Source organism: Toxorhynchites rutilus, chromosome 3 (genome assembly GCF_029784135.1).
Source record: "Toxorhynchites rutilus septentrionalis strain SRP chromosome 3, ASM2978413v1, whole genome shotgun sequence".
In the NCBI taxonomy this organism is placed as follows: domain Eukaryota; kingdom Metazoa; phylum Arthropoda; class Insecta; order Diptera; family Culicidae; genus Toxorhynchites; species Toxorhynchites rutilus.
The window spans coordinates 76,607,837-76,628,312 of record NC_073746.1 but is presented as its reverse complement, the minus strand read 5'-3'; the positions used below and the strand labels follow the sequence as shown (position 1 = coordinate 76,628,312).

Sequence of the window (20,476 nt, the reverse complement as noted above, 5' to 3'; positions counted from 1 at the left end):
TTTGTGAATAAACTACAATTTATGGGGATGAAATAATGGGGTCGACACAAATGTGATTGTGCCTGATAGCTGAAAACAATTTGCTTGCTGACCTGCCAATGAATCGGCTGTATGTATGTTACATTTGTATCGACTCAACAACTGTTTTATCTCTTTTTTTATCCTATTTGTTTATTTATTAAAGCTCATTAGTATTTTAGATGCCACAGGGCCGGATAGAATCGTGTACATGTTACATGTTTATCGAATCTATAAATTTTAAATTACACAGTAGCCAATTAGGCGTAAGAGTATGCCTTTGCTCAGTAAGACCGAACAGCGAGGGCTGTTTCACAACTATAGAACCACTCATTTTTTCTGAGTTCCCAGAGATATGTAAGAAGTCAGTTGAATTGAAGTATATAATGTAGGATATAATAACTATCTCATTTAAAAGACTGGCCATTTGAACGCTATTGTTGTGTTCAGGAGCGAAACATTCAAAAAACTAAAATTCCAGTGTTTCATAACTATAGAACCAGATGGAAAAACTCTCACTCCTAGAGACGAATGAACTCTCAGAGTTTGAAGTCTCTCTAATTCAATACCTTCCTTCCTTCCTTCTCACTCCTTGACAAAATTAACGTCATTGTGAAACGCAGTGTAGCACAACAGCCAGAAGTTTTTCGTTGCAAGCAGCAGTGCTTGTATAGATGGAGAGAGGCCAGAACTCCGACAGTAAATCGATCTCCATCACCGATGATTGTTTCGTAGACGTGGTTGTTATAAAATAACACACAAAGATGGTCAAATTTGGGGCGTTGAGTTTTGATCTCACTATCGATCGTTTGGTAAGCGAACGATCAACCATTGTGGATCGTTCGAAGACCCCCTAGCTGTTTTCTCTTGACCTTAAGCCGATACCCTAGCGTATAGAATGAGGAGTAGAAGAGGTTGCTTTCATTAGGTTCTTAAGGAATACCCAAAGGAATTGAGCTTCGTTTGTATCTACAGGGTTTTCGGAAAATCTCATAAGTTATTCTACTTTTTTCTAAAGTGTTTACGCTGTTGTAGTCTAAGTTGTACAGGAAGATTGTGTCATATTTACCCAAGAGACAGTTACCTGAATTCCAATCACCCGAATATAACAAATACCCGAATGCGACAGGTACCCGAATAGAACATTTACCCGAATGCAACATACGAGGTATGGCTATTAAATAACGATACGACGCGGCTTTTGAACGCCATTTGAACGCTTTTGAATGCCATCACAAAACAAGAGTTTCAGCACTGGTTCGATATCGTTGTACCGTAATTTTTAAAATATAACCCTTTTTCGTAACCAGTTTCGTTTTTTAATAGACATGCCTCGTATATTACAATGCTTGCTAACGCTCGATCGGACCTAACTAAAGGATAGTCTTGTTGTATGGTTCGATGGTGCGGCCATCACAATCGTCGGAAAGCTGGCTAGAAAGTGGCGAACTGCGGAACCATCCACTTGCTGATCCCTGCTGGCGATTACTCTTGTTGAATCAGCTGCTAGATGAACTCTCTTGAACACTGTGTAAACCAGCACACGGAATATTGTCGCTTATAATATAATTTATTTACACTTTTGGATTACATTAGAAATATAGATCGGATTAATTTATATTATGAAACACTTGGATTAACCGTGAGAAGAATTACATGTAGAATTAATGAGAACTCGAGCTACTTTAGATATAAGAGACTCACGCTGACTAAAACGCATAGTTTGCGATTCTATGGTTTTCTTGTATTGTTGTCGTTATTGCGCTTTGCATTTCACGTGCGCTGCTGGAAGAGGGCGTTTGTTCCCTATTCCTTTTTCTTTGTATGTTCCTCTTTTCTTCAGTCGTGGGATTGAACACCTATGTTTCAAACTAACCGAACAATCGGTGGGACACAGGTTTGCCTGCGAATGGTCGCGGCTTCCGACGGCCGACTCGGATTGTGTCACCTTGGCGACTTGGGGCTGCCTCGCTTCCTTATCCTCGTTAGATGGGGACCCCATTAGATTACATTGACCTCAGACTAAATTTTACTACGACAAAATAAACTCATAATGATAGTTGCGCTGCGGTGTCGTTAATACGTAAGCACATTGTTTTCTTATTATTTTTTTTCACATTTTCAAGGTTTATTATCTTTTATCAATCACGATCCTTGAAGTAGAAGAAGAAGAAGAAGAAGAAAAAGAAGAAGAAGAAGAAGAAGAAGAAGAAGAAGAAGAAGAAGAAGAAGAAGAAGAAGAAGAAGAAGAACAATGCTTCGGTCAGGGATGTCCGAATAAAATAATAAATATTTCTTTTTCGAAATATTTCTCTATTGGGCGAAGCTCCGGCGCGTTGGGCGGGTTCATTTCCTTTGGCACGAAGGTGACCCCGTTGGCTTCGTACCACTCCAACACGTCCTTTGAATAGTAAGCGCTTCTGTAGGCACTCCTTAAGGTAAACCTGCCCGTTTACCGTGACGGTCATCACGAAGGGGGCGCTCCGCTTTCCGCAAGAGCAGATCGCTTGCCACACCATGTACTTTTTGGCAAACTTGGATAGTTTCTGCTTGCGAATCTCCTCCGGAACGCTGAATTTGTCCTCTGCGGAGAAGAACAACAGGCCCGGCAGCTGACGAAAGTCCGCTTTGACGTAGGTTTCGTCGTCCATTACCAGGCAATGCGGCTTCGTCAGCATTTCGGTGTACAGCTTCCGGGCTCGCGTCTTCCCCACCATGTTTTGCCTTTCGTCGCGGTTAGGAGCCTTCTGAACCTTGTATGTACGCAGGCCCTCCCGCTGCTTGATCCGCTGGACGAATGAACTTGACAAATTCAGCTTATTGGCGACATCCCGGACCGAACTTCTCGGATCACGTCTAAACTGCTTAACTACGCCCTTGTGATCTTTTTCACTGACGGAGCATCCATTTTTGCCGTTCTTCACCTTCCGGTCGATGGTAAGGTTCTCTAAGTATCGTTTTAGTACTCTGCTGACCGTGGATTGGACGATTCCCAGCATCTTACCGATGTCCCGATGTGACAACTCCGGATTCTCGAAATGAGTGTACAGGATTAATTCACGACGCTCTTTTTCGTTCGACGACATTTTTCCAAATTTACGAAAAATTGACAGTGAAGCATGGCCAACGTGATCTATACACTCTTATCTGATTATAAGCGAAAGCTGAAGATATAATTCCTGAAAATTAAATTTCTACAGCGTTTTTTCCGTGATGCAATTTGATGTGACACACCCTTTAGTACTCATGCCCATAAGATACCTAATCTACATCACCTAGCGGTATAGCTTTTTTGTCTTTATTCAAGAGACGTTCAGCTGTAGGCTGGTTCGTCTCTGCGCGGTATAGTTTATATTTCTCTTCACTGGCAATGAGGTTATATAACGGTGAAAAAACTGTTGCTTGATCTATGACATATTTCTGTAGTTACACGCTAATCAGTTTATATTTATGTAAACTTAATTTTAAAAGTGCATTAAAAAACGATGACTTATTGTCCTTGTCGACCAAATTAAACATATAAAAGGCAACTGATTGATTAGATTTTCTCTATAAACGGTTTCATTAATAGTGTTTTTATGTACATTAGTGAACATCGATATAAGATAACCAAAGTGCTATCCGTTAGTCAATAATTATACAATGAATTAAGTTATGTTTTTTTTTCAAAATAATCTCAATTAATCTCAATATTTTTTTCCCAACTCGCCAGTTTTATTCATATAGCATTCGAATCAGTTTGAATGAAAATAATTTTGGCATACATGTTCAGCGTGTAGTACTGCTTTCTCATGTTCAGTCTAAGGCGAAAAGATCAAAAGTTTGCGTCATCGGCTAGCTTTACAATTAATAAATAACACTGTTTATCTTTTTCCTACTAAAGCACAGTGAATGCGAATTTTTACGTAGATACAACCAACATTGTCAAATTCATAATGACTATGCCAATCAATGATACTATAACTCAGATTATGCTTCAAAACCCTTAACCCGCTGCGGTATATAAAATAAAATTCGATATGTGTATCGTACTGATCGCAATCATTTTTTCTTGAAAAAGCATAATTTTGGGAGATTATGATGAATGAACAAAATTCCTTCTATTTTTTTAAAAACTTCTGATAATTATTTACTAAATAATAATTTTATTTTTATGTTTATAAAATATTCGTTATAATGCGTATGATATCTTTCGCAGGTAACACAAAAATAATTAGTTTGGCTTTTTTCGCCTTTTATTTTTCTGTTCGAACATATAAAACAATGCTCATTACACAGTGTTGCAATACATGGAGTTTTCCATTAATTCTTTCCTCAAGCATAGATGAAAACTTTTGTTTATACTGAGTACCGTTATTTGTCATTCATAGTAGCACCGTTTTGGTTCGTGATTAAAATTTAAAATTCGTTTAGAAAAGTGTGAACTGATACATTGTTGCATAAATTAGTATACTTCTCAGCTGTGGTGACTGAGAGCAGATAAACGACCACAAAGAGTTAATACAGATTTCGATACAGATTTTCTGAGAAAAAACACAGATAAAAAGATTTTTTGAGGTCAAAAGCACAGATTTTTTTATGGCAACCCTGGTGGTCACCTGCTTATTTAATAGTATAACTATTGACTACTGACACCGACTACTGATAGGCACCTTATGTTTGAAGAATTTAATTAATTTTCAGTCACTCTGTACTTCAGTAGAGCTGTCGCTTGTCGAAATATAAATAAAAAACAGAAATTGCTCTCTCGATAGCCATTTGGCCGTAAGTCTGTGCGCGTGGTATCTAAGGAATTCCTCGTGAAATTTAGTTTTTTCAATCTGATATATTGGACAAATCATCAGTTTGGACGACTGTTCACATATTCTAGGAGAGGTGAACAGATATTGTGTTTAATCTCAGTGATTAATTAGCATAGGAATTACTTTGATGTTTGGGGGCAAAGTAGTCATAGGTGCATAACGACTTACAATGTTCTGTTTACTAAAGCTAACATACCTCATCACATTCTTCTCTTGAAGAGGTTCGTTTTGTGGCTTTGACCCTGGCAAAATATGCCACTCTAATTAAACCATGCCTCATTATGCGGAACGTTATGTGTTTCTTACAACGTTTTTGTATGCATGAGAAAATTTGAATTGAGACTCTAGGTGAATAGACCAAGCTTATTTCATACCATTACCTACTAAATCGAATATGATTTGAACAAATTTGGACGAAAAGAAAGCATAAATCTATCCCATTTAGCTTAGTATGTATGAGTGACCACTTTGCACCCACTAGGTGACCACTTTACCTTCAAGCAAAAAAAACGTTCGATTTTTCACCTTTATTTTTCTAATGATGGAAAATCTACTATTTTGAATTTTTATAGTAAAAGCCGTATGCTATCTTGAACATTAATTAGTTGAACTATAATAATCTTAGAAAAACGGGAATTGTAGCGGTATGTGGACGCTGGAAATGGACATATTCCTTAGGGTAACCACTATGCCCCCACTTCACCTACCTGCCATCACTCGGTTCTTCTTGACCGACATCTTGGAAGAAAGCTACAAAGGGGCGTCTCGTTCGTTGTTCAAAAATTGAGCTATGACATTTCTCAACGCTACAATTTGTTGACCGCATCGGTTCTGAAAGATTGGGGTTCACAACTGGAAGTGAAGTATTTATTGAAAAAAGCGTTTCAAGTGCGGATTAAGTATGAGTACTGTTCAATTAATGTTATTGATGCTTATCAGTGTTGAACGCTACCGATAGAATCAAGGTAATGAAAAAATGCATTGTTTTACTGTTTATAAGCTACTTGTCATTGGGTCGGTTCGTTTTTGTTCAAAAACAACCGATTGGAGGTTGACTAAAGGGTGTGTCACATCAAATTGCATCACGGAAAAAACGCTGTAGAAATTTAATTTTTAGGAATTATATCTTCAGCTTTCGCTTATAATCAGATAAGAGTGTATAGCTCACGTTGGCCATGCTCCACTGTCAATTTTTCGTAAATTTGGAAAAATGTCGTTGAACGAAAAAGAGTGTCGTGAATTAATCCTGTACACTCATTTCGAGAATCCGGAGTTGTCACATCGGGACATCGGTAAGATGCTGGGAATCGTCCAATCCACGGTCAGCAGAGTACTAAAACGATACTTCGAGAACCTAACCATCGACCGGAAGGTGAAGAACGGCAAAAATGGACGCTCCGTCAGTGAAAAAGATCACAAGCGCGTAGTTAAGCAGTTTAGACGTGATCCGAGAAGTTCGGTCCGGGATGTCGCCAATAAGCTGAATTTGTCAAGTTCATTCGTCCAGCGGACCAAGCAGCGGGAGGGCCTGCGTACATACAAGGTTCAGAAGGCTCCTAACCGCGACGAAAGGCAAAACATGGTGGGGAAGACGCGAGCCCGGAAGCTGTACACCGAAATGCTGACGAAGCCGCATTGCTTGGTAATGGACGACGAAACCTACGTCAAAGCGGAATTTCGTCAGCTGCCGGGCCTGTTGTTCTTCTCCGCAGAGGATAAATTCAGCGTTCCGGAGGAGATTCGCAAGCAGGAACTATCCAAGTTTGCCAAAAAGTACATGGTGTGGCAAGCGATCTGCTCTTGCGGAAAGCGGAGCGCCCCCTTCGTGATGACCGGCACGGTAAACGGGCAGGTTTACCTTAACGAGTGCCTACAGAAGCGCTTACTACCACTATTGAAGCAGCACGAGGGCCCGACCATCTTCTGGCCGGATCTTGCTTCGTGCCACTATTCAAAGGACGTGTTGGAGTGGTACGAAGCCAACGGGGTCACCTTCGTGCCAAAGGAAATGAACCCGCCCAACGCGCCGGAGCTTCGCCCAATAGAGAAATATTGGGCGATTATGAAGCAGGCCCTCCGGAAGAACCCAAAAGTTGTCAAATCGGAGGCGGACTTCAAGAGAAAATGAATTTCTGTTCAAAAAAAACTACAACCTGACGTTGTACAGAACCTTATGGACGGGGTAAAGAGGAAGGTGCGAGCATACGGGCTTGGGCTCGAAGTATGAATAAAAAGAAAATGCCAAAAGTTGTTTAATAGTTTTTATTTTACTGTCTAAAATTTTCAAAAGGATCGGTCTACTGGGCGAATTTCTACAGCGTTTTTTCCGTGATGCAATTTGATGTGACACACCCTTTATATGATGGGTATGATGAATCGGTTTTAACTAGTTACAGTTCAGCGAAGTATTCCCAAAGTACGCACATATTTAGCGCGTTCAACGCAGCGTATAAATGTTCCAACCGCGTCAGGTTTGTAGGCAAATATAAGCAATGCGCGCTTATGGGCGACGAACCTTGATATTGAACCTGCATAGACGGTACGGCGATTGATTTCATTCTTTTGATTAGCACCATATTATACGGCGGTTGCTTGCAGAGCTGTTAGCACACATTATTTAATGGGCGGGTTGGTTCAATTTGGCATATTTATTGGATAGTCGTTTGTTGTTCTGGTGGTCCTCAATAAGGGCTAACGCGCGAGACGTGAGTTGGATTGATAAAATCTCTTCAATTCGGGTATCACTGCCCTGTCGGGTCTGTCAAAGGCGGTCAAGGATACTTTAAAGTCAGCGACTGTGACCGTAAACCGTAATCATGCAAACAATCGATCGACCGGTGGTCAATGATTTGTTTTGAGGTTATTCAAACAGAGGTTCTCTGGTCCACGTGATTTTCTAGTGCTCAATAAAAATTCCACAGCCACTATCAACAATGAAAAAGTTATGGCTTATCAGTCTGATGGGATCGTTAAATCAAACACTGATACCAATGGGGATTGACAGAGATCTGCTGGTAGAAAGGAATTAATACCTTTTTCTGAGTTGCGTGAAAGGGGAATGTATTTTAACGAAATGCAGCACACTAAGGTGATTAGTCTTGCATGTCTAATCTAGCTTTGGATTAGATTGCATCTACTTTGTACTACTAACCTGTATATCGTGGGTTTTAAAGGTAGACTTTCAGAACGGCTTGTTTTTCTTCCGATCTCAATCATTAAATCGTGTCAGTTGAACAATTGTTGACAGAGAGCGATAATACCCACCGCATTTTTTTCCGTTGAACGCTTAAATTCCCCGGGAATTTTAGTGTACAGAAACCGGTTGATAAATAAATATTTAGCTGCAATCGTGATTTGGCACACATGGGAAAAAAAGAATCTGTGCTAATTCTATCTTCCAATTGTTTCACCTCAAGCATTATTTTTAGGCGAGTTCAGCTTGGTCGGAACAGATGGACTTGAGTAGGTGAGTTGCGAATAATGTTGGGAAATAGGATTTGTGTATTGTGCTTTGTTCGATTGCTATTTAAACCTAATTTAAGCTAGGCAATGTTTTTAGTTTTGTTGCAGATGAAATCAGTATATATCTGGTTGTACCCGAACAAAAAAATTGACGAAACATTAATCAAAAGCTGCAAATGCTAAGCCGATTTGGCATTTAATTACTTAATAGTAATACTTAATAGTAAGAACTCAATTTATCTTGTTCAAATCTACCCTATATTTCATTGCATTCAAATGTCAAATGTCACATAAACGTGCACAAACCCTTAACGCGATGCAAATGGGGGCACGTGTGCCTATGTGCCGCTGCTGGGCGCTGGAGTTTCAGGAGCCCTGTGGCACAATAATAGAGAATAATAGCATAATAATATACTAGTAGCGAGTTCCGCCTGTTGTGTGTTGCGCTGTTAGAGTAGCTGTTCGATAGTAACTGCTGACGATGACGAGCGATCATTATTTTAGTAGTGAACGCGACTGTCATGAGTTTACCTGACAACCGGAATCGTTATCTTGCCACTCACTGATTTGTGGCGAGCATTAACACGAGATCGGAAGCAGTAATTCGTTCGGTTGTTGGCAGTACATGAGTTGAAATTTTTATAGCAAAGCGGAGTGCTGGAGACAACGCTTAACCCAACTCTTAACAGAACGCGAAAGGAATATTAAAATATTAAAATACTAAATAATATTAAAATAGATATACTAGTTATATTAAAATATTAGGCTGTCAAAAAAGTCCTGCGGTATTTTTTTTGAATTTTCATTTGTTCATAAAATTAGTTACACTCATCTGTTTTAAGTCAAATATGCGCCGTTTTGTTCGATGACTTGTTCCCAACGAGATGCCAACTTCATAATACCCCTGTTATAGAAGCTCGCTTCCTTATTGGCAAAAAACTCGGATAGCAAATTTTCACAGGCCTCTTTTGTGGCTAACTTCTGACTACCTAGCTCGTTCGCCATGGACAAAAACAGGTGGTAGTCACTTGGTGCAAGGTCCGGACTATACGGCGGATGCAAAAGAACCTCCCATCCGAGCTCCCGGAGCTTCTGGCGCGTCACCAAAGAAGTGTGTGGCCTGGCGTTGTCCTGATGGAAGACAATGCGGTCTCAGTTTATCAAAGATGGCTTCTTCTTCATGAGTGCTACCTTCAAGCGGTCCAGTTGCTGGCAGTACAGGTCCGAATTGAGGTATTGGCCATAGGGAAGCAGCTCATAATAGATTATTCCTTGACAATCCCACCAAACACACAGCAGAACCTTCCTGACCGTTAATGAGGGCTTGTCCACCGTCTGAGCCGCTTCAGCGGGCTTCGACACGACCGTTTGCGCTTCACGTTGTCGTAAGTGACCCACTTTTCATCGCCAGTCACCATTCGCTTCAGAAACGGGTCGATTTTGTTGCGATTCAGCAGCGATTTACATGCGTCGATACGGTCAAAGATGTTTTTTTGCGTCAACGTGTGTGGCACCCATACATCGAGCTTCTTTGTGAATCCAAGCTTCTTCAAATGGTTAATAACGGTTTGATGACTTATCCCCAGCTCTTGGCCGATGCTACGGCTGCTACTATGCCGGTCTTTCTCGGCTAATTCAGCGATTTTGTCGCAATTTTCGACGACAGGCCTTCCGGAGCGTGGCGCATCTTCGACGATCTCTACACCAGAACGAAAACGTTGAAACCATCGTTGTGCGGTGGAAATGGAAACTGTATCGGGTCCATAAACTGCACAAATTTTATTGGAAGCTTGAGATGCATTTTTGCCTTTGTCATATTAGTGCTATAAAATATGTCGGATTTTCTCTTTATTTTGCTCCATATTTGCGACACTATAACTCAACGACTTAACCAAACAAAACACTGTCAAGGACTATATTATAGCGCGCAAAAATGACTTTCCAACAAGCTATAGTATGACTCGATACAATGAATACAACTAGAACTACGCGCTTACAACGACACCTCGCGGAAATACCGCAGGACTTTTTTGACAGCCTAATATATTAAATTTATATTAAAAAATATTAAAATCAGGAGTATAGTTTTTGATTTTGGATTGCACTATGAATGATGTTCTGATTTCCGATGATACATTCTGTCAAATATATATCGGGAATTTGTAATTTTAAATGTGAACTGCTGAACATTTTTCAATTTCTCTTTTAAGTTGGTACTACTGTCAGTGTCAAATTTGAGCGCGATCTGTCATTTAGTTTGGTAGCGTAATTAAGAACAAGTTAACAAGTTCATCAAAGATATCAAAGATATTGTGTGAAATACTGTGTAGCAAACAAAATTTGTTGTGCGGAAATGTTGAAGAATACTTAATACACGGATGTATGAACGGTATAAGGCATTCAAAGACGGCCGAGAAAAGATGAACGATTTGCCACATCAAGGACGACCGTCCACCTCTTTGATTGATGGAGACATCGAAAAAATAGAAGGAATGATGGCCGGAGCTATCCCGTAAATCAAATACCTCCGATTAGGTCGTTCGTCATATTTTGGTTATTGTTTTGGGCATGAGAAAAGTCGCAGCATGACTAGTGCCAAAAGAGCTCAACTTTCATCAAATATTTCATCGCAATCAAGTGAACGATTAAATTCTGATCCCACGTTCATCTAACGCATAATTACTGGCGACTAGACATGGGTGTGACTTTTTCCTATTTATTGTAATTTTTTTTTCTAACCTCAAACTACCTCTTCGTGGGACCCGTTCGGACAGCATCGAAGACATAAAAATGAATTCGCTGAACTGAAGGCAATTCCTGAATACAGCTGTACAAAGTGTTTCGATATACAGCGGTTAACATCAAACGCACCAAAAAGTAAATTCATTTGTCAGTAGGAAAATCAAATTATTATCAATACTAGTGGGGTGAAATGGACAGTGCCAGTGTGAGACGGACAGTGCAAATCTTTAATTTTAGTAAAACATATTGGAAGAAACTACGATGAAGGCGGAATAATGGAATAATACGGTGCAGATAAAAAATGAATAAATATACAACGAAACTAGCGTTGCCAGAAAACATATCATGCTTCTTCGTGTGCTGAAGGGTGAAATGAAAAAATAAAGGGTGTGTCACATCAAATTGCATCACGGAAAAAACGCTGTAGAAATTCACCCAGTAGACCGATCCTTTTGAAAATTTTAGACAGTAAAATAAAAACTATTAAACAACTTTTGGTATTTTCTTTTTATTCATACTTCGAGCCCAAGCCCTTATGCTCGCACCTTCCTCTTCACCCCGTCCATAAGGTTCTGTACAACGTCAGGTTGTAGTTTTTTTTTAACAGAAATCCATTTTCTCTTGAAGTCCGCCTCCGATTTGACAACTTTTGGGTTCTTCCGGAGGGGCTGCTTCATAATCGCCCAATATTTCTCTATTGGGCGAAGCTCCGGCGCGTTGGGCGGGTTCATTTCCTTTGGCACGAAGGTGATCCCGTTGGCTTCGTACCACTCCAACACGTCCTTTGAATAGTGGCACGCAGCGAGATCCGGCCAGAAGATGGTCGGGCCCTCGTGCTGCTTCAATAGTGGTAGTAAGCGCTTCTGTAGGCACTCCTTAAGGTAAACCTGCCCGTTTACCGTGCCGGTCATCACGAAGGGGGCGCTCCGCTTTCCGCAAGAGCAGATCGCTTGCCACACCATTTACTTTTTGGCAAACTTGGATAGTTTCTGCTTGCGAATCTCCTCCGGAACGCTGAATTTGTCCTCTCCGGAGAAGAACAACAGGCCCGGCAGCTGACGAAAGTCCGCTTTGACGTAGGTTTCGTCGTCCATTACCAGGCAATGCGGCTTCTTCAGCATTTCGGTGTACAGCTTCCGGGCTCGCGTCTTCCCTACCATGTTTTGCCTTTCGTCGCGGTTAGGAGCCTTCTGAACCTTGTATGTACGCAGGCCCTCCCGCTGCTTGGTCCGCTGGACGAATGAACTTGACAAATTCAGCTTATTGGCGACATCCCGGAACTTCTCGGATCACGTCTAAACTGCTTAACTACGCGCTTGTGATCTTTTTCACTGACGGAGCATCCATTTTTGCCGTTCTTCACCTTCCGGTCGATGGTTAGGTTCTCGAAGTATCGTTTTAGTACTCTGCTGACAGTGAATTAGACGATTCCCAGCATCTTACCGATGTCCCGATGAGACAACTCCGGATTCTCGAAATGAGTGCACAGGATTAATTCACGACGCTCTTTTTCGTTCGACGACATTTTTACAAATTTACGAAAAATTTACAGTGAAGCATGGCCAACGTGATCTATACACTCTTAACTGATTATAAGCGAAAGCTGAAGATATAATTCCTAAAAATTAAATTTCTACAGCGTTTTTTCCGTGATGCAATTTGATGTGACACACCCTTTAAAAGACAATTTTTCAAAAGTTTTAAAATGTTTGTACGAGGACAGTCCCATAAGTACTTAGAATACAAAAAAAAAACAAAAATTTTGGAAAAGTGGCGATTTATTCTCAACATAGTTTCCTTTTAGCTCGATTCACTTGACCGATGCTCCAACTTCTTTAATCCATCCAAAATACGTTTGTTGGAGGTCTGCAAAGAAGACCTCCGTGGCGGCGATGGCCTCTTCATTCGACTGCCCGGCGAGTGACTTTTTCAAGTTTGGGAACAAACAAAAAAGTCACATGGGCCAAATCTGGAGAATACGGTGGATGGGGCAGCAGTTCGTAGTGCAATTCGACCAATAACGAACTTAAATATTTTTTATCGCATGAAAAATGAGATTGAATGCGCAAATCCAAACTGGTCGTGTTATCGATGAATTCAACTGTGTTACAGTCTGAGACTAATAATAGTTCAATTTATTATACAAAGTTTTATTTGATGCAAAAGCTGCGTGAAATTTTAAGTAAGCACAAGTTTATGATCCTCTTCAAATCATCATTAATTTATCTATATATATCAACAACAGAGGCTTTACTATTTTTGTGGTCGAAACCGCAAGGCTAATAATGATGTCTCTATCGTAAAGCGAAGCAGACATTTATACCATCATGACAGACGGTGAGAGAATAGAGAAAAACGGGTAAATAAAAACATAACGAAGCGAAGATTGTCAGGATTAGAAGTGTAAAACTGACGGAAATTAGGAGATTTATTTAGGAGAATTATAGAGAACTGTAAACTGAATTAAGTATAATTCCAATTGCGAAAACGTTACAATTTTATCGGCAGAAGCAAATGATGTCTGCATGAGGTGTCAGAACGGCTTAAGAAACTAAATTTGTAAGTTTACAAGAAAATAATTTAAATTTGAACTGACAAATGGAAAAAAATACTGGTTTGACCAGTGTAAAGAAATAGCTGATTTTCATAGAGTTAGTAGAAGAAATCCGAACAGCTATACCTTCTGTCAAATATATAACGGGTATTTTAAATTTTAAATCTTCCCGCTGGACATTGTTCATGTTTTATATATTTTTTCAGTTGATGCTACTGTGGTACTGTGGTATCAATTTCGAGCGCGATCTTTCATTTAGTTTGTTTACAGTGTCGTTAAGAACAAAGTATTTTTTTTTGCTCTGAGATTTTTCATATCAACGGTTTTCAACGGTCAAACCGTGGCGTTATGAGACGTTTGAGAGCGAAAATTCGTAGCGAACGGCCAGATTTGTGGAAGGATAACACTTGAATTTTGAGGAGGCGATTTGGCGTGGTGACAACATCCGTACCTCTCACGCTAAAGATCACGAGTTCAATTCTCACTCCCGACATTCTTCTTCCGAGATGGAAGTAAAGGGACGAACCAGCCAAAAGTGCAGAAAAAATCACTTAACACGATAATGTAAAACCAGATCATCGATTGATCATTGTGAACGAATCTTTGACTAAAAATGGCACAAATATGATTGAACAAGCACCCTATTTTTCAGATACGGTCCCATGTTACATTTTCCTTTTTTCGAATTGGAAAACATTGAAGATATAAAAACGAATTCGCTGCGTGAACTGAAGGCAATTCTTGTATACAAACAAGATCAACCAGCCATTTTTGGTGCAAAGTCAATATCGTCAACAATTTTAAACATTGTTGTTTTAGTACTGTGTTTTGTGTTTTTTTGTGCGATAACCAAATTTAAATTTATTTAATATCTCTTCTTCTTGTTAAATGGCACTAACGTTCCCAGAGGAACTTCGCCGTCTCAACGCAGTTTTACTTGCTACATTTTTATTTTTATTACTACTTAGTTGAGATTTCTGTGTCAAATAATACGCCTAGAATGCATTCTGAGTAATAAGGTCTAGATTACACGTATGCCAGTGCATGTCGTAAGGATAATTGTTATAACTTTTTACTTTACTCAGATATCCGGGAGGACATTACTCGTAAGACTAGAGTGAAATAGATGTGTAATAGGTACAAGTAAAAGAGGGTCGACTTTGGGTCGAAATGTCGACTCTCAATGGATGTCGACCGATAGAATTAAAAACGTCAATTTGAGTAACTCTTTCGAAATAAAAAAATATAACCGAACCTAATGATGATTACATCAGCGGCAAAATTATTTCAAGTGCTGTATATTTTTTCTGCAATTTTGTCGTTGAAGTTTTCAGATCAAGACGAGAAGCCAAATAATATTGTTTTACTGCACATACAGTGGAACCTCGACTATCCGCGAATTTTTCAGTTAAAGGTAGGCACTTTTTGTTTTGTTTTGGTCATGGCTTTCACATTATCTGACCACTAGTGTACACGACCTTATAGATGGATAGTTTAATGATTTCTGTATAGATAAAACATAGTTTTCATGCTGAAATATTTTTATTCCGTGTTTGTACCTCATTTTTAGTCCGCGGTTGCTTTGCCAGACTATTCCGCGGATAATCGGGGTTCTACTGTATTGGCATATTTACCTAATTACAAGTTCTTCTAAAAGCTAGGTGATCATTCAAGTTTCTACGTTTCTTTCTTCATTTTCTGTATAGCAGATCACTATTTATGAAAGCTCCGCTCTATTTCAATTGAATGAAGGGTTGTACTTTTTATCTCAAGAAAAAGTTCGAACCTCAATCAATCGAATTAAAAGCTACAACGAATTCAATTTGTATGGCTTTGTCAGAGGCTGGAGTGAAATGAAAATTAAGGGTCACCAAAAAAATAAATCAAGGTTGGATAACACTGATACTTCAATTTGATTAAATTTCAACATATTCGATTGCTCATATGCGAAAAAAGCTAGAAGGGTCTGTGCCTAGAGGCACGAACGGGAACATGACGTAGAACGTTACGTTTGAATTGAGTTATTGTAACTGTTCAGAAATCCGTAAATTTAACCCATTTAATACTTTAAATGGAGACCCTACAAAAATCGTCTGTTATCTGAACTGATCTAAACTTCAAACGGGTGATAGGAAAATTAATTTTTAATACTACAAATCTCTATTTTTAATAGTAAATTGTAGAAGTAAAGAAAAAATAGATAGATATTCCAACATTAATGCGAGTAACTCGACATTCTCTGGTTTTTATGTATCTGACCGTGAGTGCCCCTGATGAAGTTTATGGTGATTTTGTAGTAAACTGATCCCAACGGATGCTGCTTGTTTATAGGGATGGGAAAGGGGAATGAACAAGTGAATTTGGGAAAGTGTAGCTTGCTAAATAAAACTATTTGTACTTCTTGATGAAACATCAAAAACTGATATGCGTGAGTGTATCTTTTCCAACTTCTCAATTGTCAATATCATATCGTACACGGTATAGACATACATTTAGTATGATATGATTAAGCAACAACACTTCCAATGAAATCTCTTTCACCTATCGCCATCTTTCAAGTCATCTCCTCTCCTTCGATTCTGATAAGTGCTTGCCATCGATAAATGTAGAATAATCCTTAACATGCATCGACTCACCTTTTCCGTTACGAAAAACATGTAAGAACGAATAAGAAAACTATGAAGTAGAGATGGATAAAGCAGATGCATTTGACGAACGGCTCATTCGTCAACCGTTTACCTGAGTAAACCAATTCTTTTGAACCGTTCATTCGCTCTTCCGTTCGGCGGTATCAATAACGGTATCGAGAACAACATCTTCGGGGTCTTCGTAGCCTAATTGGTTGCGTGTCCCCTACTAAGCGAACGATTATGAGCTCATAACTCAAGGCCCTCAACTGACCATTTTTGTGTGTTATTCTAGCGACTACGTCCACGCAACAATCAACATGTGACGGTAATCCAAGGCCCTTTAACACTCCCATTACGGTTTACTGCGTCGGTAATTGACACGATTAATAACACAACAATGGAAGCCTCATATCAAATATCGCCATGTTTTTTAGTTCTCTCCTTATGGAGCAAGTTCACCTTTTTTCTTCTTCTTCTTCTTTTTTTTCTTGAATGGCACTAACATTCCTATAGAAACTTCGCCGTCTCAACGTAGTATTACTTGCGTCATTTTTATTAGTATTTAGTTGATATTTCAGTGGCAAATAATACGCCTAGAGTACATTCTGAGTGGCAAGCTCTAGAATACAATTACAATACAATTTTGATTATGATTGAATTTTTATAATAGAATATTCAAAATTATTGACCTTTTTACAATAATTTAAGCGAAATCTAGACGTATGATTGAAATAGGATGTATTGCAAAACTGTAGGGAAATCAATAAACTTTAAAGGAAAAATATTTTTTGAATGCACAGTTAAAAACCATTACTCAAAAATGAATTTATTATCAGAAGCTCAGAAGCTTAAAACACCCTCCCTTCGATATCTATGAAAAATATTAGTAAATCCTTTCAATATGACGAACATTGATAACGGGTGTACCGTTTAAAATTCGCACACACTCAAATTGCTCTAACTTTTGATCCGTTGGGTAAAATTTATTGAAATTTTGCGTAGACATAGTTTAATGTGTACTGTTTACACTTTGTGAGTTGATTTCATCAGGTGCGCAAAAGTTTTCGAAATGGCGATGAAAGAACAGTGCGTGCGCGAAAATCTGTCGCATCGTGTCATCGGAAAAGTCGGAAAAAGAATCGTGAGTCCCACGGTGTCTGGTATCATAAAACGGTTCGAAGAACGTTTGACTGTTGAACGGGAGGGAAGATTTGGAGAAAAGCCGTCAGGTCAACGAGAACGACCACAAATGCGTGGTTGGGTCCCCAAACGAGAAACGGACGCAGAAAGCCGTGCCCGGAAGTTGTACGAACAAAAGTAAACGAAACCAGACTGCTGAGTAATGGATGACGAGACGTATGTGAAGGCAACTAGATTTCAGGATAACCTGTGACTGCCAAGGATAAATTGGATGTTCCCGAAAACCTTCGGACACATTCTTCTGTCGAAGTTCGTCAGAAGATTTTAATTTGGCAAGCGATTTGTACTTGCGGAAAGCGGAGTACACCTTCGTTACCGTAAGCACCATTAATGGACAGGTGTATTTGGAAGGGTGTCTCGATAGCAGCTTCTTTCTCTCCTGAAGGCTCACGTTGGTCCGACGATCTTTTGGCTGGAATTGGCATCATGCCACTACATGAAGCCTCCAAACACTCCAGAACTGCGCCCAATAGAAAAATACTGGACTATTATGAAAAACAACCTAAAGTGGGTTAATATGCAAAAAAGTTGTCGATTCTGAGGTCGTGCAGCAACTCATGGCTGGGGTCAAGGCCAAGATATGCGCATATGGATATGAAGGCGAAATAAATTAAATGAAGTCTGCCAAAACTAACTTTAATTGTTTCTTTTTACCTCTTTTTAATTTGATGATAATTGGATAAAAACTCGAATTTCTAGGATGAATTTTGTTTGTGCGAATTTCAAACGGTACACCCTCTATATAGTGGTGCCGTGTCGGATTCACCAAAATAGAATTTATTAATTTTTGGTAAATGCCAAAATTTCAATACTTTGTGAAATAGTGATCATCTAAGAAAAGCAATAGAAAAAAATGCATCCGTATGTGATTCTACATGAATGACTATGTATAATATTTCAACCTATATTCAATTTTATATAATGAAACCGACAAAAATATACCTATTTTCTTTGTTAGTTTGATTGTTTACTTGTTTCACTACCTTCACTGTGTGTGTTTCAATCGAAATGCTAAATAAATTTCCCATCAAATAATAGATATTATAACATACATCGAAATAAAGATTTTGAGTAATATGCATTTGAAATCCCTAATTATTCGTAGAATGACTCCCCATATAGAAATCAAAGCCGTAGTTCTACGTCAATAAATAATGTGGCGAAGCTCCATTTCTTTAAAAAACGTAGGTTCATTACATGAGTGAGTATTGGAATGAGTAAGGAATGAGTGAATTGATTTTAAATAATATGGACGTATAGTACTTGTTTTTTGTTTATAGCAGATCAATTCAAATAATCCGTCTAACCTAATTTGCTTGTAAACACGTTTAGCGATACGAGTGTTTTGGTTTTCCTCGCAAATCCCCATATCAACCACCGACAGGCTATGAATTTTAATACCCTGGCATTGACCAAAGTCTGTACCGCGCAAGGATTCCAACAATAAATCTTTTGCTCGAATTCACCTGCAAAACGACGACAGGCCTTCACCTGTACACGAGAACCGTGCAAAACATTGCGGTGAATGCGCTTCAATTGGGTGTAGGAAATACGAAACAACTTTTGTTAAACCTGTTATCCTTAAGTTCCGCTCGATCAGTGCTTGAAGGTTTGCTGTGTCGATATATTTTGGGGCAACATTCCTGAATGCTTCCGGAATTTTTATTCTTTCGTGGGTTCAAATAAGGGTTCAAATGTATGTTCTTGAATCGAACAGTTTCGCCCTGAAATCTGTCTGATACTAACGTGCTTTCAGTGTCTGCTCGGTGATCTTCGCCTTCTCCATCGCAGGGTCTTTGCCGTAGCTGCTCATTTCGATTCCCTTCGAATTGACTTTCTTCTCACTATCGCTCATGTTGTAACACCGTAATAATGCAGAGGTAAATCAATTTTTCACACCACGCACTTACTCCGCTTTTCTCATTCATCAATTTAGTTTGCAAATCGCGTTCGTCAACTTTCACTTAACTGAATGGACACTTTTGGATCAGCTCGAGCCAATGGTTGTCACAGCAGGTAGCTTCCACTGAGTTGGACACATCAAAATCACCAACTGCTGGCAATGCGATACCTACGCATTGTGGGAATCAATTGCCGATCTTATCGTAACCGCGGCGGTTCACGTTCTCCACAACAGCAAGTTTCGCGCGCGCTTAGCTGATGCGATTTTGTTCGTTCCTGAGTGGAAGCAATAATTAGAATGCGCGCTCGGCTCAACTCCAGCGTTGGCGCGAAGCTCGAACTCTCGATGGAGTCCCACCATTGTTGGTGGTTTCAGTGAAACCACTACTAGCACAAATGCTTTCCACTTCCAGCCGTTACTCTGTGTGACTGCATCGCCATCAAAGTTCGATACAGTGTGATAATGAGACCTGTGTGCAGTCTCGGAGGAACGAAAGCAACAAAAAAGCAGTCACCGTTATAGTGTTCCTCGCGGCCGATCGCTGTTTTGGTCAGACTGGCATCAGCTGGTATCACGCGAGAGGTCCGGCAGCCCGATGAAAGGGAATTGAGTGATATCTGATAATGAGAGATAAATTATTGATTACGGAAACATGCGTTGATGATGTTGATGATGGAAAAGCAAGACCAAGAGCTACTGGGTAGTCATTACCTCGTAAACTCGAGGAGATCGGTGTAAGGTTGAGAAACTTATGCTCACGCGCTGTTTCAGCGTTTCCGTCTTAGTAGAGTGGAAGATACATACTGCATTTTTCATGCGCATAAAGGGTCGCCTTAATATAGAAAATTTTATTTCGTTTAAAATCTTGATCTTGACCTTTTTTAGGAATCTATTGTAAGAAGATAAAACAGATAAAACTGCTCGTTGAAGCTCTTCAATACTTTCATACCACAGTTTGGGCTCTGGGAGCTATCGTGTTATTAGGGTTATAGGCAACGAGATTTTAGACATAATTCGACATGATTTCTACACTGATAGACAAAATAAAGTGCCAAGCTCAGCATTTCCAATTTATTCCAGTTATTTGGTTCAAATTAATGTAAACACATTGCAGTTTTTTTATATCTCATTTTTAAATTTTATTTGAGTTTCACTTATGGAATAT

The 20,476-nt window shown here is 39.4% G+C and overlaps 2 protein-coding genes across 2 annotated transcripts in view; one reads left to right on the top strand and one right to left on the bottom strand.

Annotated features, from left to right (window-relative positions):
- LOC129780038 (phosphatidylinositol-glycan biosynthesis class X protein) overlaps window positions 1-16,601 on the top strand; it is a 39,320-nt gene extending 22,719 nt beyond the window's left edge. Inside the window, exon 6 of the mRNA XM_055787906.1 lies at window positions 16,501-16,601. Coding sequence (XP_055643881.1) covers window positions 16,501-16,586 — 86 coding nt within the window. The 3' untranslated portion in view covers window positions 16,587-16,601. The remainder of the gene's footprint in view (window positions 1-16,500) is intronic.
- Window positions 1-19,615, bottom strand: part of LOC129780037 (putative inorganic phosphate cotransporter) — a 34,599-nt gene extending 14,984 nt beyond the window's left edge. The window contains exon 1 of the mRNA XM_055787901.1: window positions 19,155-19,615. Coding sequence (XP_055643876.1) covers window positions 19,155-19,263 — 109 coding nt within the window. The 5' untranslated portion in view covers window positions 19,264-19,615. The remainder of the gene's footprint in view (window positions 1-19,154) is intronic.
- Between the last annotated feature and the right edge of the window lie 861 nt (window positions 19,616-20,476).